The 23,941-nt window shown below is 38.8% G+C and overlaps 2 protein-coding genes and 2 pseudogenes across 4 annotated transcripts in view; 2 read left to right on the top strand and 2 right to left on the bottom strand.

Annotated features, from left to right (window-relative positions):
- The window catches only part of nectin3a (nectin cell adhesion molecule 3a), a 30,832-nt gene extending 27,552 nt beyond the window's left edge, over nt 1-3,280 (bottom strand). For both annotated transcript variants that reach the window (XM_018665401.2, XM_018665402.2), the window contains exon 1: nt 3,061-3,280. In XM_018665401.2, the coding sequence (XP_018520917.1) occupies nt 3,061-3,148 (88 nt within the window). In that variant the 5' untranslated portion in view covers nt 3,149-3,280. The remainder of the gene's footprint in view (nt 1-3,060) is intronic.
- A 3,570-nt stretch (nt 3,281-6,850) lies between these two features.
- On the bottom strand, nt 6,851-13,053 carry LOC108876096 (diablo IAP-binding mitochondrial protein). Of its 2 annotated transcripts, XM_018665411.2 has the most exons (7): nt 12,937-13,053; nt 11,581-11,713; nt 10,012-10,134; nt 9,653-9,763; nt 9,376-9,472; nt 8,795-9,015; nt 6,851-7,266 (listed from the first exon to the last, which is right to left on the bottom strand). In XM_018665411.2, the coding sequence occupies exons 1-6, from the start codon at nt 12,978-12,980 to the stop codon at nt 8,810-8,812; spliced, it is 714 nt and encodes a 237-aa protein (XP_018520927.1). In that variant the 5' UTR covers nt 12,981-13,053; the 3' UTR covers nt 6,851-7,266; nt 8,795-8,809. The 2 variants fall into 2 exon arrangements, with proteins under 2 accessions (XP_018520927.1, XP_018520926.1); XM_018665410.2 differs by lacking the exon at nt 6,851-7,266 and having other exon boundaries at nt 8,470-9,015.
- Nucleotides 13,054-17,753: 4,700 nt separating this feature from the next.
- On the top strand, nt 17,754-18,702 carry LOC108875996 (odorant receptor 131-2-like; annotated as a pseudogene).
- Nucleotides 18,703-21,721: 3,019 nt separating this feature from the next.
- LOC108876042 (odorant receptor 131-2-like) lies at nt 21,722-22,658 on the top strand (annotated as a pseudogene).
- Nucleotides 22,659-23,941: the final 1,283 nt, after the last annotated feature.

Below are 23,941 nucleotides of genomic sequence, written 5' to 3'. Positions count from 1 at the left end.
TTTGACATCAAATGAGAGGTTCAGATGGATGCAACAGCTGCAACCCACAGATGAGCATCCAAATGCTAAAACTAACTTTAAAGCCGTTTCTTGAATATATTTCCAATAGCATGCAACCAGTCTGGATAATTAACAACAGTTGACAGTGAAAATTTAGCATCTGTGGATGTATCTAGTCAGAGGATCACAAATCTGTCTACTTCACAAAGTCACATTTATGGATAACCAACTATGATTTGGAGAAGACAAGTAAAATTCATTATGACTACAGTTTTTTTAAATGATAAAACATTATTATAGGTTGGCACATAACTATATCTACATCTATAACCTGAATTTCCATTAAGCACTGAGTTATCCAACCACCACTGCCAAACACAAGATCCCAGAAAATTATGTCATGACCTGATCTGCCCTATGCCATATGGTGGCAAAGCTGCAGCTATCTGAATTACATTTTCAATGACAAACCAACTTTCTTGGATGCATCTTGCTGTCATTTATTAACCAATGAATCACATTAACCTCTGAGGAGGTTAAGGACCAAATCTGCTCAGTCAGTGCACTGCTTTTTCAAATCTATTTCTGTTTTGAGTCTGTAATTTCGGTGGCTCCATTACTACATTATTTATTTAGATTGTGAATCATGCGGCTCCAAGAGAAGAAACCACAAAACTATGGTCTTCAATTACAGACCTCACAGCCTGTAGCCACGCCTCGAACGAATCCCCTCCTCACAACCCCCGTCAAGAGGGAATCTGATAATGACACAGTCAAGGAAACGGACATCAACACTGTTTGTGTCACAAAGTCCCCCTGCACACTTGTGCTCTGCAAAACACACAACAGTATGCCTCAGCCACATGGGCTCCAACCATATGTTATTGAGCATCAAAAACCTGCATGTTTCTGTTTCAAATACAACAACAACAAAACTAACCTTTCACTGACTGGTTTGTTCTCTGTGGTAATAATCAGCTAATTTGGCTGTCAAGGTGACTAGTTGGACTGAAAAACTGCACACACACACACACAGCACCAAGCAGCACATGTTTGGAGGCTAATCAGCTTAGTTTGCAGCAGAGGGTTGTTTATCAGTTCCTTGTGTTGATTTATGAGCCAGTGTTTTGTGGGTACAGACAAAAAAAGTATGGTATGAAGACGACTCTGTAAAAGTCTGTGTTGCAGGCGTGTGTGTATGTGTATGCAATACAGAGATGACACTACTGGCAGCAGTAGAGACACTACATATTGGAGCTAGACCGATGAATCTGCCAGGCCAAAAGAAAAAAAAATCTGCCTTTATTTTATTGCTGATACATCTTATCCGAAAATATGTCAGCTGATAACTACCCAGAAACTGCAAAACACAAGTGCCAAAGTTATATTTTAGTTTGTTTAGGAAGTGTCTCCATTACATAGTTCATCATTGTTAAAAAAAAATGTCCTGTTCAGTGCACATTTTAATCACAGTTCATTAAAAAATACTTTTAATAATTCATTATCAAACATTTTTGGTTAGTTTGTGGGTGTATGTAAAAACACACACATCAATATCAAACATTTTTAACTGTCCTATATTGATATATCAGTACTGTCTTAAAAAATCCAGCACTAATTCAGCTTTACCACATACTATAAAAAAGAGCTTCAAAGATTAGTTGATCGATTATATTATTCTGTGACTCTACAATAATATATCTTTGGTTTTGGACAGCTGGTTGGACAAGACATGTGAAGACAATACCTCTGGCTCTGGGAAACTAGAGTGGCCACCATCGTTTGACATTTTATGGACCAAACCATAAACCACTTAACTGAGAAAATTATCTGCTGATTAATCATAAAAATAATAATTGGTTGCACCACTATACAGAAGGTAATGGGTGATGACAGTTGAGGTGGGAGTCTGTCATGTATTACAATTAGCCATGCAGGAAAAGGTTTTTTTTGTTTTTTGTTTTTTTTTTGGTGTGTGTTTTTTACTTTTTAGAAACTATTAAACATGGCACACTTGCAAAGCTTTTACTGCCTTTGCATTCAGAACGAAACAAATGGTGCATTCCTGGGTGGTATTTACTTAGGTATCCATCTGTGTTTATCCCTCTCTTTTCTTTGCGGGCCTGTCATGTATTGTAATCCCAGCTCAGCGGTGGGATATAGAAAAGCTCTCCACCTTCACGACTCGGGACAAGACTGGAGGGTGCTCTGGCTGGCATACAGCCCAGCTGCAGGTCAATACTTCCAGAGACTCTGCGACTGCAGTGCCTCTCTTGAAATATGTCTTCATTTCCCCTGCCACCCCTCACACCCAAAGCGGAGGACTCTGCGCTGCCTCTCCTCTCCTGTATCACATAACGTTTATCCCCCCATCTGTATCCAACCACTTGGCAAACTTTTCACAAAGGAGCTCCTCTTTGCTCACCATAAGTGACACCCAGAATATTTCATTTCGTCTCTATTTTTGGACACCACCAACTATTGCTGCCTCTCAGTGGCTTTCTATCCCTTTGAGTGGGAGAGAGACCAGCCGGTATTTCCCCCCCATTACTCCCTGAGAAATGTTAGCTAAGTAATGATGTGACATACTGGAAGTAACACTAGCTAAAAATCTGCGCATAATTACAACCGAATACTGCGTCTAAAGTTGTCTCCTGTCCCGAGTGGAGTCATCTGGGCTGAAAATCTAATTGAGTTAGCTTGTGTGTAATTAGCAGTTGCTCTGCGGGGTATAAGTTAACGTTAACTATTGTTAGAAACGGAGTTGCATTCAAATGGGCAAGGCAACCGAGGTTTAGCTAACGGTGAACTGACGCCAGAAGCGGCTACTTTCCTACCGACGTAATGTTGGACTAACTGTCCACAGACAAGAACCGTTAGCTTAAATAAAGCTAGCAGGCTTTGAAAGGAACACAGCCCACTTCGACACAACGAAGACTGTCCGGTTTTGGCGTTTTGAATCGGTGACTAACGACAGACACTCCGGGCAGCCCCACTGCAACTTCTTTCAGTGGCCTCTAAAGTAGCACGGACAAAATGACAAAGAAGCCGTTAACTCACTGGTAAGTCCGTATAAGGTGAGAAGTGATGTTAAAAGTCGCAGTCCGTTGGACGACAAAGTCCCTCTGAGCGGTGATGTTTTCTCCATGATTCCTGCGTGTCTGTGCGCTCTCTGCGCTCACTCTCTGCTCCGTCCTCCTCCTTTCGCTCCTCGCTCGTCCCTGCTCGCTCTGGCTAGCTCGCGCTCATGTGGAGCTCCTCTCCATAGCGACCGATCCGCGTGGGCTGTACCACTTCTGCAGGACAACAAGCGCAAACAAACGTATCCCACGCACGCACGCACGCATGCAGGCACGCACGCACGCACGCAGTCATCCCCATTTGATTTTATCTGTCCTCAAATTTATTTTATTAACATGAAAACCAAAGGACGAGAACAAGTCCCTGACACTGCTGTCATACGTGGTAAAGTGTGTCTGCATAAGTCATGGAGAAGAAAGTTGTCACGTCCTTTCATTCCCAAACTTTATGGAGACAAAATAGTGCAAAGGACTGCAGAATCACACCTCTGTTAAGTTTTTAAAAATACAGGTTGCACATTTGCATTCATTTTGCATTTTTGCACTCATGTTTTGACTTTTCACTCTTAGAAGTCATTTGCATCTGTCCATTTTGTGGCTGTATTGTGTCTCCCATAGTCATTTTGTGTCTCTTTGTGGCTGTTAAATGCCTCTCTGTGTTTTTTTTTAAGTCTTATCTCTGTGGCTGTTTTATGTCTCTGTGATTGTTTTGCATCTATTTGTGGTTGTTTTGTGTGTCTTTGTAGTTGTGTAGTTCTGTGGTTCTCTGTCTATTTGTGGTCACTTTGATTCTCTTTGTGGGTGCTTTGTGTCAATGTGGTCATTTGTGTTTCTTTGTGGTTATTATGCATCTGTTTATAGTAATTTAGTCGACCCTCATTCATCTCCATTTGATTTGATTTGTCCTCACTGATGGAAAGTAACAAAGTACTTTTACTCAAGCACTAACATACAGTTTTGAGGCACTTCTACTTAAGTATTTTCATTTTCTGCTGTTATACTTTTACTCCCTTACCATGACTGGATTAATTCTCCTAGGAGGATTTACATTTGCTACTTGTCCCTCATCCATGACAAATTCCAAAAACATTGACTTTTACTGTGGGATATAACCAAGGTCGACTTACCAGCTGGGCAAAATGAGCAGCTGCCCTAAGGTCCCAAAACCTCGGGGGGGGCTGAAGGCTCCTTGTTAACCATGTGGCAATTAAATTTGATTAATTGAACATTTGTTTGGTAATTCCATTTGAAACACCAAAGCACAAGATAAACTGAAATGATTAGGGCTTTAAACTGACACCTGCATTGTTATGTAATCTTGATCTGAGGCCCTCCTTGTAAATGGGCCTCACATCTAGTTTTAAGGCCTTTATTATGTCAGTTTATATCGCATGTTATGCATATTCCTTAAAATGTGCTGAATCAAGTCACCAAAGAATAATTACTAATTAGGTTAGGTTACTAATTAGATAGGACTAACTGAATAACTGTCTAACATTTATATAGGGATTATAAAATACTGTGTTTTCTTTCTCTTAAAAACAATGAAATAAAAGTGAAACTTTGCATGGCTCAGTAGGAAAACCCTGTTCTTCCCAAGACATACCCACGAAAACTGACATTAAATACACACTAAACTGCAACTGCTGAAACCAATAATTGTACAAATAACTATTTACTTTTTAAGTGTGATTTTCTTCTTCACAGCAGTGATTGAATGGATGAAATTTCATTATCTAGCTCTGCAAGATACTGTCCCTTTATCTGTTTTGGCAGGTCCTGTGGGTGTTGGAGGGATCAGACTTGCAACCTAGTAGTTGCTCAAGTTTTCATATGCAGCTTTCTGATTGTAAGCTGATACTCACTACATGTTCATTCACTCACCTAGATAAAATTAATATATAGATATCTATCATTTTGAGCCTATTAAGACTGTCACCTTTACTACACTACACTAACATTTTTGTTCCACTAACCAGCCTGACCTCTACATTAATATTGCATCTAAATGTTTAAATACTAACATGATTGTGATAGTCAAGTATTATTGTGTTGGAGATTGCTGAGACACGTATTCCGTAGACAATGTGTAACCAATGTTGTAAAGCTATTCTAAAACTCAAGGGAAAAAAGGAGGAAATGAATGTGAAAGTTAATATAAACCCCAGGAGATCAGCTGCTGAAGGACAAAGCAGTCACATGCAACTAAAGCACTCGACTGATTCCTGTCTCTGAAAAAGGGAAAAAGTGTGTTCCCACCAGCTTCAACACAGACACACTGTGACTGCACTGTCCTAAAACAAAGTGGTAATGAAACACTCTTGCATTGTTCTTTTCTTTGAGATAATTACAGCTTTTACACATTCAGGAATCTGGCGTCGTGTGCAGCACGGTGTTATTATCGTGCACTGTAGCTTGAACTGATAAACTTGCTCTCTCAGCAGTTTTTAGGCGGACATCACATTTCATTCACGGAAGATAAGCATAAATGCTCGTTTCAGTGTGGTTCCCTCATGTTGAGCTACGCACTTCATTCTGCAGTGACGTCGTCATGGCCTGCATTAGCGCGGAGTCCTCATCAGGGGATGTGAGCTCTGCAGGGAGCCTCCATCTCCTGCAAAATGCAACCCTCTCCCAGCACCACAGCTCAGCTTCACTGTGATTAAAGCATGACCCATGATGTGTCACCACACTGTACCCCCTGCCTTTATACCCTCTGGTGGTTTATTTATATCCTCAAAGAGCCATAAATCCCCAGGTGAAAGTCGCTGCCCTTTTCACCAATCAATCTCCCCTCCTGGGCCACTTTGCATTGGAACTGTAAAGTCAGTGCAGTGACGAGGCTCCTGTCTTTATGAGATGATAAATTATATCTTATTTTCTTCCACAAAACAGTTAATGTGCTAATGATATCGCCAATTTGGGTGAAATCATTTCAGTGAGGCTTATTTCACACCAGTGGCATAACTTGTGCTGCATAAAATGCTGCATAAATGCTCAAACCCCCTCAGTAGCACTAAATAGTTTATGAGCATTTACGACCCATGACCTTTGTAATTGTGGTTACCTCATTTAGGTTTTATGCTGCAAAAATACTTCTCAGTAAGCACTATTGAATTTTTTTTCTCCCCAGCAGGCAAGGCTGCACTGGCACAACCTCTCCTGTGACCAGTGGGTGCTCATCCACACAGACTGTCTGGGACATTTGGTTTTACAGTCTGTGAAAACAGCCTTTGTTAAACACAACATTCCTCACTAGTCACATTGGTGAGCCAGTCCTTGCACACCTCAAAACTTTCCCCTCCCCACCCCCTCTCAGCAGCCGTGCTCACGGTCCCATCCCCTGCCAAGGCCTGACCATCCAGAGCCGGGAGAGGTCACCTCACTGCTGACGCTTCACATAGGTCTTCCCCATAATGAGCTCCCTCTGAAATGACCCTCTGCAGCACACACTGACCTTTGGAAGGTGTACGTGAAGACAATGAAGAGAGTGTACCTGTTCACTTTACTGTAGGATAAGGTTTCTACTCTGAGTATGCTTGGTGATAAATGTGCAGGATATGTAAAGGATATCTTAAATTGTCATTTAACTTTCCCCAGTGTTTCATGTCCTGTGAAGGCATGCACATGTATGGGAAGTGAAGGTGACAGAAATTAATCAGTGTTTGAGTTCAAACCGATTAAAATGTATGTCACAATCATACATGGCACATGGTATGCACGTGCTGATTCAGAAATAAAAAGCCACATGCAAATAGAAGTATATGCACCAGGGTATAAGTAGTATATTCACATTACAGGTTGTCTAACAATGTGGCACTCCCATTTAATCACAGCAATAAACATCAAAGAAAACAGTGGAGGTCATATCTTTAGTAATAAAAAAGTACAATATGAAATAGTGACTCCACTAAATACATTTCAATTGACTAGAAATGAAACTGCAAATGCAGTGCACCCAACTGAAGCGATCAAGCATAAAAATGTACTGCAATGGATTTAGATTGCCATCTGCTGGAAATAGAGGACAGGTTCACAATTTTCAAGCCTGTCCATGGTGCCCACTTGAACACTGACAGGTTTTGCTTGCTGCCATCACTCTTCCTTTTTATACTGGCAACTGAGAGATCATATCCCAGTGTGCATCCAGTGTAAGTGATGAGGGACAAAATCTCCAGCTCTCATTCTGTGTAGAAAAACAAATATAAGCCAAAGTTAATTTGAAGCCCATTTAACCTTTGAGTAAGTTTTTACACAGGATGAGGACTGTGAATTTTGTCATCTGCCACTTACATAACAAACATTTTAAGACGGGATCTCTGGCAGGTATGAACAGGAGTGACAATTAAAGCAAGAAAAACTTGTTCTAACATTCATATCTGACTATTGTTTTCAGACAGACTTGAAAAATTGTGAACATTAGGCTTACAAAGACAGGCGGTTGTATGAAACTTGCCTTTGGTCCAACCTCAGCAGGACAACTTTGTGATTTCTTTTCTGACTGAAATTTTCAATCAATCAGTTAATCTGGGTGGTGTCCAGTGTCCATGTGTTCATCTCATTGACATGAGCCAAATTCAGAATTCAGAAATCATTTTGCTGGAAACCAGATTATCCAATTTTGAAATTGTTCTTGTTTTCTGCTTGAAAAAGCCTCCGTTTTTTAACGTTGACCATAAGTATAGGCTGGTTTGTTTTCTGTTCTGTGACAGTGTGGAAAGAGATGATGCTGTAGATGAAGTGATGACAGTGGGAAGTTGAGAAACAGCTTGAAAGCTCCATAGGAGAGAGTCAGGACATGGGTAATTTGCAGTGAAGGCAGAGCTGCTGAGTGAAAAAGAGAGATACAAATAACAAGTAAAACAACACTGCCTTTAAAGCAGATGTGAGGCTGGTGAATGGGAGTTGGTGGGAAATTCAATTGCACCAACAAAACATCACATTAACATGCAAAAAATGCGTCACTCAGCCAATTGTGCGGTGTCTTTGGGTTTTACGGTGTTTACAAAGTGGCTTCTGTCACTGGACACTGTCAGAAAACAGCACATTTCCAAAAGGTGACCACAAGGGACACTCTGTTCACATAGTTGGCACAGACGGCTCTCGTGTAACTTCTGCTCACCCCAACAATTAAGTCAGAACAAATCCGCTGGTTTCAAAAACGCCCATCTTTTGGCAACCATATGAGATGAACACATTGTTTTCCCTCCATTTTATTTTAGCACTGGTTAAATGTTTTTCAGTCATTTGGATCAATGCAGTGTTACAAAAAAAAAAAAAAACACTAGCGACACAACACTGAATCTAATCCACTTGTTACTTAAGTAAACAAAATCATCAAGTAAACGCTAAATGAGATGCTATGTGTCATTCAAGTGAAGACCACAAATTTGATGTTTTTATACTGTGTCGTCTTTATTACGATGAATTCTGACAAAATAAAACACAAAAATCTGATGCTGGTCAAACCACAACACGAAACAAGAGTGGGGAGAAAACGTAATCTTCTATGCCGCAGAGGCAGTTAGTCATTGTTGGTGATTGTTAATCACATAAACAATGGCCAAACTCTTGACATGGGGAGATCTGTCCTCAGTTTGTGATTCACTTTATGCATTTATGAGCACATTGAGCAATACATTGTAAAGATAATACAAAGTTATTTGCTTTAAAGCGTATCAGTGTTTTTTATGCTTTCTTCTGTTTTCTGATACCTGTGTTTTTTTGTTTCAGTCCTCTCTCAGATAAGCCTCAGGCACCTCTTCCTCATCGTTATTCTGTAAGGAGGCAGCGTATTGTGCCATCCTTTCAATCTCCATCACTTTAGTCTCGGCTAACTTCTTATCTGCATCCAGTGATAGTTTCTGTGCCTCGTCCACCTGCGACAGAGCCACCTGAATGTTTGTCCTCATCGTGACGGACGCATGTTCCGCTCCTGGGAACACACAGATGCAAACACAGAGTTCAAGGTTTGACTTGAACGCCACCTCAGTTCAGGTTCAGACATTAGGCGTGGTCATTAAGAAGGCACTCCTGTCCATCATCTCCATTTTGTTTTACACAAAGCCCCGCTGAGTGACAGCAAATGATCTGTACCCTGTCCAAAGTGTAACGCTGACAGCAGCTGAATAGGAACAGGCGCAAACAGTGATGTTCAAAGCTTTGAGAGGATGATTCACAGCTTAACACTTTTATTCACCATAACAAGAGCCCTGAGAAAAAAAACCTGTCTTGACACTGTAGCCATTCAGTTACACAGCCATATAACCACACTGAGGCGTTTTCTTTTACACACCTGATGTGTACGCTGCCTCAGCCGCCGTTTCGCACATCTTAACTGCACTGACCCAGGTTGACTCGAAACGCTTGCATTCATCTTGTCTGTCATTAACCTGTCGGGACAGAGAGAATTATAAAACCCAAGTTGAACTCAAACAGCTCTGCAACATGCCTGCTTGTTTGTAGAGTTTCGCAAGTCTGCTGTCACATCACAGCATGGCTATCAATAAATTAACAGAAAAACTGACAGGCGGGTTTGTTCTAAAGTTCTCGTCACCAAAACATAAACTAACCTTTGCACGCTGACCAATGATCACCTGCCAGATTGAATCCTCTTCTGCTGGACTCAGTTTTCCCAGTGAGGTCAGGTATCGTCTTTGGAGAGCAATGAGTGTGTGCACCGCCTGTAAGCAAAGACAAGGAGGAAATACACAGTTTACGTTTAAAATCAAAGACCAACTATGAACACAGAGTAGCATAGAGGAAGGTTTTCAGGAGTATGGACAATTTTCAAACCATAAAAAAACAAAACAAGAACAAGTCTGTAGATTATCCCAAACACTAGCCACCACAGCGTTGAAAAATGTGTTTATGCTTACAATTGAAATGTCTTGGATTGAGGAAAAATGTTAACCACAAGATCAAGACTTACTTTTGAATATTCTGTGATGGCATCTATGAGAGCCAAGGTGGTCTGTGAGAGAAAAGTGCTTGAACTGTCTGTTACCAGGGAGGCTGCTCGTCTGATCAGGGAGTCATGAGAGAGGTTATCAACCTGCAACACGGAGGTAAACATGGAACAGAGTGAGAACAAACCAGTGGTAGAAGAAGTACTCCTTTACCAAAGTAGCTAGACAATATTGTGGAGTGCTAGTAAAGATACTGCATTCAACTTCCTCAAGTAGAATTACAGAATGACTGTCCGCAAACAGTACTGAAAGTATCAAAAAGTGCACACTAAGTAGATGAGCTTCATATGTTAGTGTTGAATTATTCATTCATATACAGTATTGTGTAAAAGTCTCACTAGCTTTGTTGTTTTAGCCAAATTTGACATCAATATTTACTGGCCTTGCTGATGCAAAATTATGATTTTATGTGTGCTAAATTCCAAATACCAATGAGTTAAACTCATACAACACCTGTATGTAATGTTCATGAATGTTTTGCACAAACCTGGTGTAACAGACCTTTCTCACAGCAGTCATTTTGACATGAAACAGTGGGACAAAAACAGGTGTTAGCATTAACATTAATTAGGGTTTAATTCCATTTAACTTTAAGAGAGCCAGGTTCCTGCTATTGCTCAAGTATAAGGGAGGCACACTAACTACTTGCCACTTTAGCCTATAGAATCAGTTTTTTCAGATTTTTTTCAGTTTTTTAATATTTCATACACATTTCCTGTACTTTCTAGTTGTATTCTAATAATATATAATTACTGATTATATATGGTCATTATAGCATTGCTAAAACAACAAATCTAATGTCTAAGACTTTTGCACAGCATTGTACATCATACGATCATTACCACGGATGCATTAATATGTAAGATGCTTTCTGTTGGTTGGTTGAGGCAGTGTAATCTACAAAACCCCATCTCACAAAAACGTTTCTGAACATAATCTTAATCATAATCTGCTTAAAACCATATTTTATTAAAACTAGTTTATTTTTAACTTTTATATCAGTATGTTTAATTATGCTCTAGAGAGGACAGTCTGTGTTTTGAAACAAGAATGAGGTGGATTGCTGTACAAGGATAAAGAAAAAAAAAAACCTTTAGAAAATATGTGCTTCTAACATTAATTTGAAAATAAGTTGGAATATTCTTACTACAGTGTCACATTTTTTGCACTTTTATTACAGAAAATAACACTTTAAGGACTCGCTTACCAACTAGAATGACTTAATAAGAAGGAGATTTGGTGCACGGAACATCTACTATATTTAAGGAGTTGAATGAATGAATGATGAATTGTGTGTAATTATGGGGTATGTGGGGTAAAAGTGCAATATTTCCCTCTGAAATATTGATATAGAGGAGTGAGTATCTAAAAACTGTGCCTAAGTACAGTACACAGTGAATTTACTTTTTTCATTTACTTACTTAACTTTTCCATCATTGTGACAAACACACAAGTTGTGTATACTTTAAGTTCTACACTGTTAGATGTTGTAATTTTTACATGCATCAGTCTTTGGTAGGTGACAGACTCACCTGTTTAAAAGGTACAGCACACAGCCCGCCAGCGACGGTTAAAGACGTTATACTCGTGTACAGAACATTCGTCCATCTCCCCGGTTTTTGCACTGCAGATTTTCTGCAGCTGAACAGGACACGAGCAGAACTCCTGAACAGAACAAACTGTTTCAGTTTAAAACTGTCATTTCCTGTTAAATCCAGAATTCTTAAATGTAGGTACAGTGCAAGAAAACATTACTACGGGGATCAGAGGAGTAAACACTGGGCATTTTAGTGGAAAGGAGAAATAAATTATACTTTAATCTATGGGGCACAATACTAAAAACAAAACTGAACTTTGAGGGAAGTGGTCTTAACAACCTCGTTCTTATTGTGTGAGAAAAGTCTCACATTTACAGCCCATGTGCATTATTTTTATTGTCTTAAAAGCACGTCATAGATTCACTCTTTAATACAATATAAGGGAGAGGTGCTCAATTATACCCAAACACGAGGCCTTACTACTATACCTCATTGTAAGATCTGAAAATAAGGACAAGACGAGAAATGGGAAGTCTACTATTGTCATCTGAAAAGGAGGAACTATAACATAATGCCGTGTTTAACGACGAACCAATGATTATTTTCATTTTTGACTGATCTGCTGAATATTTTCTTGATTAATTAGTTAACTGGTTTGTCTGTAAAATGTCAGAAAATGATGATGTATTCAGAGTGCTTATTTTATACAACAAACTGTCCAAAATGAAAAATATTCTGTTTACGATCAGGCATGACTAAGAAAATGCAAATGTTTGAACTTTTGCATGATTAAACTATTTATGTGATTGTCACCATCAAAATTACAATCTAGAAAGTTATATTATGTATTTATGGTATAATTCATTTCTCCTTTCCTCTAAAATGCCCAATTGTAACACAGTCTTATTTTCTCCCACCATACCAACATTTAAACAGTTTTATTTTATTTATATCTGATTGACATGTGCACTATAAATCGTTGGTTGTTATAAAATGTTTCCATACATTGTCATCATACTGTATGAGAACTGAGACATCAAAACTGCAGCAGCGCTGAAACATAGCTGGTTAACGCTGCGGTCGTTTACTCATTATATCAGAGTCACTTCCGTATCCTTCTATATGACTTAGAAAACACAATAATGCCAATTATAGGCAACGAAAAACAAGTTTAGGGTGTGAGCTGTGTCGGTGTTGGCGCTGTTAGCAAGCAAAACCTTCTCATTTTCCCGCAATAAAGTCGACAGCGACATTACATTTTTTTAGAGTCGGTTAGTTTAATATAAAGTGTATTGATTAAATGATAACTTTTGCTTGTACGACATTATCTACTTATGATACACATCATACCTGAGGAAACTGAGGTAGGCAGCCCCCCTCCTTAGTGTGGCCATGTTGGTCCGCCACAATAAAATGTTCGAGTCGCAGAGCAAAGGTTCCTCTACAGTACCGACGGTAAAGACTGAACACTGCTGCCCTCTCCTGGTGAAAACAGCAACATTATCCTGTGCTCAGCAACAACCTGACTCCCAGTAATCATGCTGCAAAATGCAAAGATTTGATTCGATTTTTTCCAGATGCAGAACCTGGTGAAAGTTACATCTTTCCTCAGTGGATGAAGCACATTTACTCAAGCACTGAAGTACAAATTTGAGGTTCTTGTACTTTCGAATATTTTCTTTTCATTACCCTTTATACTTCTGCTCTACTACATTTATTTGATACATCTAGTTATTGTTTAATTAAGAAATGTGCACACGAGTCACAAAGACACACGAAGAGTTAAATTATGATGCTTAATCATAGATTAAACTACAAACAACATATACGCGTGCAAGTGCATTGTAATTGATGTGCATGTGTTTGCACCTATTGACCACTAGGGGTAGCTGAAGCAAAAGTTATGCTAATACTAACACTCAAACCACTTGGGATAAGGTCCTCTGTACAGCATGGAGACATACAACTCATGATGTGTCTCAACATGAAGGGCAGTTGCAAAGAGGTGATTAAAAACAAAATAAACAAAATAACCAACTCTGATCAATTATAATACATTTCACAGTGTATTCCATATAACAGTAATTAATTACCCACACCTTCCACCTAATATCTGTTATAGGAAAGTCCTATAGTGTAATCAGTACTTGCGTTGTGTGTGTGTGTGTGTGTAAAGTGAAACAGGCTGTCTACAGGTTTGATTTCGCACTTAGCAGATAAGAAGTATATTAACAATAAGCCACACTACTGAAATGAATTCACAAAGTGTGTTAGCTGAAAAATGTAGGAGGTCTTCCCTGAATATCCAAGATTATTGACTTAATGTGGACAATGGTGTAAACATTCATTCATTCATGTTATGAAGATTTCTTTTCCTCCCACATTCACATTCTCCTTTTGTTCCTCTATAGGTGTCTGCTGTTGGTTTATAAAGCACTGAATGGTTTAGGGCCAAAATGCATTTCTGATCTGCTGCCACATTACGAACCATCTAGACCCCTCAGGTTGTCCAGGACTGGTCTTCTTTCTGTCCCCACTGTGAAACTAATAATCGGAAATATGGAGAGGTAGCGTTCAGTTGCTAAGCTCCACACATCTGGAACAAAGTCTTAGAGAATGGCAGGTCTGCTTAAACTTTATGTTTTTATTTTTATTTTTTAAATCAAGGGTTAGGGTTAGGCTGAAGACTTTTCTGTTCACCACTGCCTTTTATTGATAAAAATAAATAATCACTTGCGCTATAACTTTTACTCCTGTATTCGTATTTTTATTTATTTTCTTATTTCCCATTCTACTCTTGTATTTCTTATTTTCCATTTAACTCTTTTTAAATTGTATCTAAATGCTTTTTTAAATATTCATGTTATGTTGCTTTTACATTTTGACTTGAATGCCCTTTATATCTTATGTAAAGCACTCTGAGTTACCTTATTGTTGAAATGTGCTATACAAATAAACTTGTTTTGTCTTGCTTTTTTCAGAACTTTTTGTTAAAAGTTTTATTAACAGTGCTGAACTTGAACTTAGTGTGAGCTTGTTTTCTAACTATTAACAGATGTATTCATTAAGAGGCAGCATCAACAGAGCAGTTTTTAAATAATTAATGAAGCCATTAACCATAGCTTTTAATTAGTTTCACTGGAGTTTATGATTACACACAGGAATACAGATAACTGGCTAATTATCTTCATCACTACATTAAGAAAACATTATCTGATGAAAAACAGGTCAAGATGTCAGTGTAATATTCCCTAATGATATCTGAAAGTTAACTATCAGAAGTTGCTTGTTGATTGTAAAGGTCGCAAACTTTTAGGAGTTGTGCAGCAAAGAGTAAATCAGTGTTGTAAAATTGAAAAATCAAATAAAAATAATCTGTTATGCATTTACATTATATGTATAGTACCAGTCAAAAGTTTGGACACATCTTCTTATTCAATGTTTTTTCTTAGTTTTTATTACTTTCTACATTGTAGTTTAATACTGAAGTCATCAAAACTATGAAAGAACACATATGGAATTGTAGTAAACAAAAAAGTGTTAAGTAAACTAGACTATGTTTTGTATTTAGCCACCATTTGCTTTGATGACAGCTTTGCACACTACTGATATTCTCTCAATCAGATTCATGAGGTAGTCACCTGGAATGGGTTTCAGTTAACAGGTGTGCCTGTTCAAGTGGCAGACACATCTCAACATAAACTGCCTGCGTGAATGCGTCAGTCGCCAAGGAAGCAACTACTGAGGAAGAGCAGTGAGAGGAAGAGAACTGCTTGGGCCAATAAAAATAAGGAATCAACATTAGACCAGTGGAAATCTGTGCTTTGGTCTGATGAGTCAGAATTTAAGATTTGTGGTTCCACCTGCCATGTCTGTGTGAGACGCAGAAAACGTGGGTGAATGGTTTCTACATGTGTGGTTCCCACCGTGAAGCGTGGAGGAGGAAGTGTGAAGGTGAGGGGGTGCTTTGCTGGTAACACTGTTGGCACACTTTACCGGCATGGCTACCACATCATTTATTTTTCAACAGGACAATGACCTCAAACACACCTGAAGGCTATGTTAGGGTTAATTGACTTTCACAGTCACCTGACCTAAACCCAACTGAGATGGTTTGGGATGAGTTGGACCACAGAGTGAACACAAAGCAGCCAACAAGTGCTCAGCACCTCTGAGAGCTCCTTTAAGACTTCAAGACCAGGTGACTACCTCATGAATCTGATTGCGAGAATGCCAGGAGTGTGAAAAGCTGTCATCAACGCAAAAGGTGGCTACTTTAAAGAATCTAAAATATAACACATATTCTGGTTTGTTTAACACTTTGTTTATTACATAATTCCATATGTTCATAGTTTTGATGTTGTCAATATTAATTGACAATGTAGAAAATAATAAAAATAAAGAAGAACCATTGAATGAGAGGATGTGTCCAAACTTGATTGGTACTGTATTTGTTTTTCCTCGTGTGTATGTGATATAAGTGCTGTACACACAGGTCGGTATGTGACATGTCATGCATACAGACACTCCTAATACAAGTGTATTTATTACATTTTAATTCTCTTCAGTTTATTTAATTTATGTGTGTACTATTCCATATGGGGTACCTGTGGTGTAAGTATGAAGCTTCTACTATGTATTGTACTTGAGTTATGATGCTCACAAGAATGAGTCAGAGTCAACGACTAACAGGCCCAGTCCCAATGTCCATACTCACACACTCTAAGGGGAAGGGGAACTGTTTTTTTTTTTAAAAAAAAAAAAAAAAAAGCAAGCAGGGAAGGAACAAACAACCCTGAGGGCACAAGATAAGTAAGAAAATAAGTTTGCATTTAAGTATAAACATATAGGTTACTGGTGATTCATAAACAAACATGAAATCAGAGGAATGCATGCAGTTATAGGGTCAAAAAGTAAGAGAGTCAAAGAGTCAGAGTCACATAGTCAAAGAGTAATAAAGAGTCAAACAGTAATAGAATCACAGTCACAAAATAACAGAGTCACAGAGTCACAAAGAGTAACAAACAGAGTCACAAAGAGTCACTGAGTAACTGAGTAACAGACTATCAGAGCCACAGAATCACAGAGTCACAGTCAAAGAGTAAGTGCTACAGAGTAGAGAGAGTCATAGGGTCATGAAGTCATAAATAACATACATAGATATATGTGCACTCAAAATACTCAAAATGTACTCCGGGTCCAGTTTTAGTGTCATCATGAGCGCAATTTCTGGCAGTAATTCAGGTTATGTTTCACTGCACCTTTTCCAAACTTCCCATACATTTGTACTTAAGATTCCTTAACATTGCCAACAAAGTGGGCTCATTAAGGCTGGGTTCACACCAACAATGGCTCTGCATTCGTATTCATGTTAATATGCATTCACAAAAAACACAGGGTCATCCAGCAAAAAGGTTGAACATGGTTTGACTTTTACCACAGTGCAGTACAAAGTCAAAACGTTCATAAAAAAGTAAACACTGCTTACAAAAATATAACTCTGTGTGCATTGAGGTAATTGTGCAGTGTGCAGTGTAATTGCATTGTGAGTGTGGAGAAAAGCATTTATAGATTTTCTGCATAACAAAGAGTTGCTAAGTATCCTGTTTGACTTTTAGACATCTTATATTGTGCATGTGTTTATGTAATGTTGTATATTTGTGAATCGGTCATACATACATTTACACATTTTCAGACAACTGTGTCATAATGGCCTTGGGTACAACTTCAGTCAAAAACTTTTTTCCAGTACTTACTGTATCTAATTGAATAGAACACGAAGAGTATTAGTAATGCATAGTGATTACGACATTGTGGTTCAAAGCTTCAACTGGTGTTATTCTCCTTGTGTTCTACTTGTGCATATAAACTTTCTGTCAGGAGACAGAGCTCAGCAGAGATGTTTCATGTTTGGAGCAGTGAGCCATGATACTGTATCAGTGCTGGAAGGGTTTGGTAAACTGAATGATCTTATGCTCATTAACCTGTATATTATGTATGTAAAATACTACAGACTGTTTGTTCTGATCAAAGTCAATTCCACCAGTTGCAACAGGGTATCTCAGATTATTCTGACAAATGAAGTTTAGATAATGATACAGAATGTGACAAATGAATTGTGGCACTGCCTGAAGTCATTTTGTATTTCAATCACAATGTTAAAATACATGTCTAAAAATGATTCAGTGGTTGGTGGTGAATCCTTAATGCAAAAGCTCTATGAACAGGTGATTATAGTTCAGGTTTTGGTAGCAGCTTTCTTGTGCATCAACTTTTCGCTGATCACAACCTTTTTTATGAAGGATTTCTTCTATACATCCATGCGCTACATCTTATTTGCCAATACATTACTGTCTGATTGTTTGATTTTAATTGTGACAAATCTCTTGCTTATTCTGAGCTATTTTAATGTTACTATTCAGATGTGGTTGTGTCTTATTATATTTGCAGTGTCGTCTCTGTATACTTTTGTCACACCAGTTACTCTGACAGCAATGACTCTGGAGCGCTATGTGGCCATTTGTATGCCCCTGCACCACTGGAGAGCTGTGCTCCACACGCAGTGCTTTGCACTGCATCCTTATCATTCATGCCCTCAGCTCTATACCAGTCACTGTCATTCTCTCAACCTTTGTTGCTTCTGTCACCCCAAGCTTTTACAAACAATATAGAGTGTGTACGGGGGAGATGTTCATTTTGCATACTTGGCAACGTCAACTTAGGTCAGGTATAAGTCAGTTTTATTTCTTGATTATGTTTATTACTATTGTGGTTTCCTATACTGAAATAATGAAAGTGACCAAGGCTGCATCAGGACAGAGTAAAAAGTCAACAAAGAAAGGGCTCAGAACAGTGCTTCTTCATGGTTTTCAGCTGCTGCTCTGTCTCATCCAGTTGTGGACTCCATTCATAGAAGCTGCTGCACTTCAGATTAATTTAATGTTATTTATTAATATCAGGTACTTTAACTACATAATGTTTTATCTTCTTCCAAGATGTCTGAGTCCTCTCATTTATGGGCTCAGGGATGACAAGTTTTTTCTTGCACTGAAATATTATGCTCTCTGTGGCTTGCGCAAGAGCAAATCTCCTGACTTTTTTCATATGACAAATTAAATTGTGATGTGTGATGTGAATTCTCCCCAGAAATGGCTGTTTATTCCATATGAATGTATCTTATTTATTGAAATAATTTAATTAAGAAGTAGTCAGTGAATGTTTATATATGTATACACACACACACACATATACTGTATTAATCCCATTTGGCACGCTAGACAAAAATCTCTCCAGGGGGACATTCATTCGGTTATCTCAGTTGTATAAACAAAGACTGAAAACAGAGAGCTTGAGAGAAAAATTAAAAACTAATTTGTCACCTCCATACAGCTGGCCAATTACAATGTGACGTGGGTATGAAATGTTGGCCTGTTGGATTTGGAAAGTTACAGAGATAGTAAGCCACAGACCTCACAATTTCATCATCAGGTATTATGGAAGGGAACAATGCAAGAGAAACAGTCACAGTCAAAGTAACAGGGTCAAAGTAAGAGTCACAGTGAGTCCTGGCTGCCAGGGATCTCCTCCTGGTTGGACATGCCTGGAAAACCTCCAAACAAAAATGTCCAAGAGGCATCCTAACATGTGAACCACCTCAACTGGCCCCTTTCGACGCAAAGGAGCAGCAGCTCCACTCTGATCTTCCTCCTATCAACCTTTCTCCAAGGCAGGAGCCCAGACATCAAATGGAAGAAGCTAATTTCAGCTGTTGTATCTATGATTACATTCTTACAGTAACTCAGTAACTTCTGGCTCAGCTCCCACACTGAATCTGCCTTTCAATCTCCCGCTACATCCTACCCTCACTCGTGAACAAGACCTCAAGATACTTGAAATCCTTCACTCCCCCAAGCTGGAGGGAAAAATCCACCAATTTCTGGCAGAAAACTATGGCCTCAGACTTGGAGGTACTGACTCTCATCTCCACTGCTTTGCACTTGGCTGCAAACTGTCCCATTCCACACTAGAGGTCTAATGAAGCCAACAGAACCACATCATCTGTGAAGAGAAGCAACACAGTTCTGAGGTTCCCAAACCAGACTTTCCAATCATTTCGGCTGTGCCTTGAGATCCTGTCCATGAATATCACAAACAGTATTGGAGACAAGGGGAAAGCATGGTGGAGCCCAACACCCACTGAAAATGTGTTTGACTTTGTGCTGAGAATGCAACACAGCTCACACTTTGGTTGTACAAGGACCACATAGAATAGCTTGCATCAGCATAGTAATCCCCAAGGACATGGTCATAGGCCTTCTTCGAGTCCACAAAATACATATAGACTGGATGGCCAAACTCCCATGACCTCCTCAGCACTCCTGGGAGGGTATAGAGCTGGTCCACTGTTTCATAGCAAGAATGGAATCGGCATTGTTCCTCCTGAATCTGAGGTTTGACAATCTGTTGGGGCCTCCTCTCCTTTCTTTAGGGATATGGATGAAGTTTCTGCCTGAGCCTTTAGACTCTATCTCCTCCACAGAATGTTGATTGGGTTCAGGAGCTGTTCTCCTTCCAACCCTCAATAATATCCCCAGCCAGCGTCAGCAGTTCTCCTCCCTGACTAAACACAGCCTGAGCCAAGCCTTGCTTTCCCTTTTTGGGAACCTGTGGGAACCACGGTACCTGTCTGCTGGTTCAGGAGACCCGTGGGCCAACCAGGCCTGAAAGTCATCTTTCTGAAATCTGATGGCTTCCCTCACCACTGGTTTCCAACAGCAGGTTCAAAGGTTGACCCCCTCCCCTCCGATAATTGCACAAAACTCTCAGTTCAGAGTTGCTCAGTGGATCTACTATCTTATGTAATGTTGAATATTTGTGAATTGCTCATATACACACACACCTTGGGTATAAAGTCTGCAAAACAAAAAATCTTACTCATACTGATATTAATCAAAGAATTTCCAGCACTCAGTGTATCTAACTGAATAAAATATGAGGAGCATTAGTAATGCATAGTTATGATGACATTAAGCTGAAGTTGGTGTTATTCTCCTTGGGCCCAACTTGTGCATATAAATATGAATACAAGACAGAGCTCAGCAGAGATGATTCTTGTTTTGAGCTGTGAGCCATGATGCTGTACCAGTGCTGGGAGGCTTTGGTAAAATGAACAATTTTATGCTCTTTGATCTGTATACTTATGTATGTAAACTGTTGTAGATATATGCGAGTATAATGAGAATATATGTGAATATATGTCATATTTCGTATTATTTCGACACATGAAGTTTAGAGAATGATGCACGATGAGCCAAATGAATTGTCGGCACTGCCTGAGATCTTTTTGTATCTCATTACCATGTTGAAATATTCAGCTAAAAATGTCTCAGTATTTGGTGGTGAATTTCCAGGACTATTGAGCGCACCTGAATATAAGCCGCACCCTCTAAATTTAAAAAGAAAAAAAAGTACATATATAGGCCGCACTTGTCTATAAGCCGCAGGTGTCTACGTTGTAACATGAGATATTTACACATTCACGCTGCTGTCTCCAACGTCTCACCATCGATTCATTGATGCCAAGCTTACATGCAGCAGCTCTATTTCCTTTTTTGACAGCCAGAGGCTAAATGTTTTGCCAGCATGAAGTTCGTCAGCCTGTAAAAATCTATAAATTAGCCACATCATTGTTTTAGCCACAAGGTTCAAAGCGTGTGAAAAAAGTAGTGGCTTATAGTCCGGAAATTACGGTACTAAAGATCTATGAACAGGTGATTATAGTTTAGGTTAAAGACATTTTATATTGTTATGTTTATGTAATGTTGAATATTTGTGTGATATACTGAAATCACATTGTCTTTTGTGTTTAGTAATGTTTCATAAACTGAATGATCTTATGCTCCTTGACCTGAATATTGATGTATGTAAAATACTATAAATATGTGTTTGTTTTGATCAAAGTAAATTCCATGAGTTGCAACTGTTAGAGTATTTCAGATTATTATTTATTTTATTATTTGGCACATGATGTTTAGATAATGGTAAATGATTTCACAATTTAGACTCTGTCTTCAGAGCCAAATGAATTGTGGCACTGCCTGAAGTCATTTTGTATTTAGTCACAATGTTAAAATATATGTCTAATAACTCAGTGGTTGGTGGTAAATCCTTAATGCGAAACATCTACGAACAGGTGATTATAGTTCAGATTTTTGTTGCAGTCTTCCTGTGCATCAACCTTTTGCTGATCACAACCTTTTTTATGAAGGATTTCTTCTATACAACCATGCGCTACATCTTATTTGCCAATACATTACTGTCTGATTGTTTACTTTTAATTCTAACAAATCTGTTGCTTATACTGAGCTATTTTCATGTTAATGTTCAGATGTGGTTGTGTCTTATTATGTTCATAGTGTTGTCCTTGTATAATTTTGTCACACCAGTTACTCTGACAGTAATGACCCTGGAGCGCTATGTGGCCATTTGTATGCCCCTGCGCCACGGAGAGCTGTGCTCCACACGCAGTGCTTTGCGCTGCATCCTTATCATTCATGGCCTCAGCTCTATACCAGTCACTGTCATTCTCTCAACCTTCTTTGCATCTGTCACCCTTAACTTTTACAAACAATACACAGAGTGTACAGCAGAGGCATTCATTTCTAAGTCTTGGCAGCGTCAGCTTAGGTCAGCAATAAGTCAGTTTTATTTTTTAATCATGTTTATTACTATTGTGGTCTCCTATGTTAAAATAATGAAAGTGGCCAAAGCTGCATCAGGAGAGAGTAAAAAGTCAACAAAGAAAGGGCTCAGAACAGTGGCTTCTTCATGGTTTTCAGCTGCTGCTCTGTCTCATCCAGCTGTGGTGCCCATTCATAGAAGCTGCTGTACTTCAGATTGATTTAATATTATTTTTAAATGTTAGATACTTTAACTATGTAATGTTTTATCTTGCTCCAAGATGTCTGAGTCCTCTCATTTATGGCCTCAGAGATGACAATTTTTTTCTTGCACTGAAACACTATGCTCTCTGTGGGTTGTGCAAGAGCAAATCTCCAGATTTTACTATATGACAAATTAAAAGTGCCCCAGAAATAACTGTTTATTTCATATGAATGTAGTTTATTTATTGAAATTCTTTTATTTCATTAAGAAGTAATCATTGAATATTTGCTCAGTTGTTCAGTTTCTCGCAGTAAGATATTTCCTGTCATGATGTGATACATTTCTGTGATGAAAACACTTTTTAACCATTTAATTCAAAACACGATATATAACTGTTGAGGGAACATATTGCTACTATGTACTCCATAACTAATGAGCAAGCTGGATGAATCATTATGCAATTTGTGTCAAATGAAGGCCCCTGTTACCTTCATCAACAGTGTGTGAGAATGACTTCCTGTCGCAGATGTCATTGTGTTTGCTTTTCGTATGTGTTAAATGGTTAAATAAAACACTGATTACATATTTAAAGTGTTTAATGATTGAGAAATTTTGATTTTTAAAATGATGTAGTTTTCAATGTCAGAGTTTGACCAGTCTTGATACTACAGGATTATTTGGAACTTTGTATCCCATAACAACAAAAGTGCACTGTACAAGCTGGATTAACAGCATCTTAAAAACATACATCAGTAGCCTTTGCAGTAACCACCTCATTATTTCTCAGTTAATGACTCTTTTCAAGTGCTCTGTGTCATACTGCAGCCAGTCAGCAAGCTACAGGTTATAGTCACACAGTAACAGACTAACTAACAGACTAACATAGTTAGTCATAGTCACAGACTCACAATTAAAGACTAACAGAGTAACAGTGTCACAAGCCCCTTTCAAACAACCTGTTCAAAGTGGAAATGTTGTGCCTTGCCATTCTGTATACAAATTGTGAAGACAGAATGGGTACTCACAGAGCCAAATGGACGACTGTGAAAAGAGGGAGCTGGCACAGTGGGACAGACACTGACTGACACAGAGGCTGCTGTGTTAGCCATCAGGCCTCTGATTCTATGATGCCAACAAGCTCTCTAAAATCACACACTGGGACAGCATTAAGCTGGCTTTGTCTGACTGAGTGTAAATAAGCAAAGGTGATGTAACCAAGGGTATTTCTAACGCCAATATGGTGTGATCTCTGTTTGAAAGGGGCCACAGTCACAGAGTCAAAGAGTAACAGAGTTACAGAGTAATAAAGAGTAACAAATGCCACCATGACAACACAATGTCCTACATTACCATATACTGTGATGTCAGGACACAAACAATGCAAAGAAGACACATAGAAACATGAGCACTTAAAAGCTCACTCAAAATGTACACAGGGTCCAGTTTTTCTGGCAGGATTTCAGGTATCAGC

The sequence above is a fragment of the Lates calcarifer genome, linkage group LG21 (genome assembly GCF_001640805.2).
Source record: "Lates calcarifer isolate ASB-BC8 linkage group LG21, TLL_Latcal_v3, whole genome shotgun sequence".
Classification (NCBI taxonomy): domain Eukaryota; kingdom Metazoa; phylum Chordata; class Actinopteri; family Centropomidae; genus Lates; species Lates calcarifer.
Note: the sequence above shows the minus strand (reverse complement) of the source record. Positions and strands in the feature narration are given on the sequence as shown.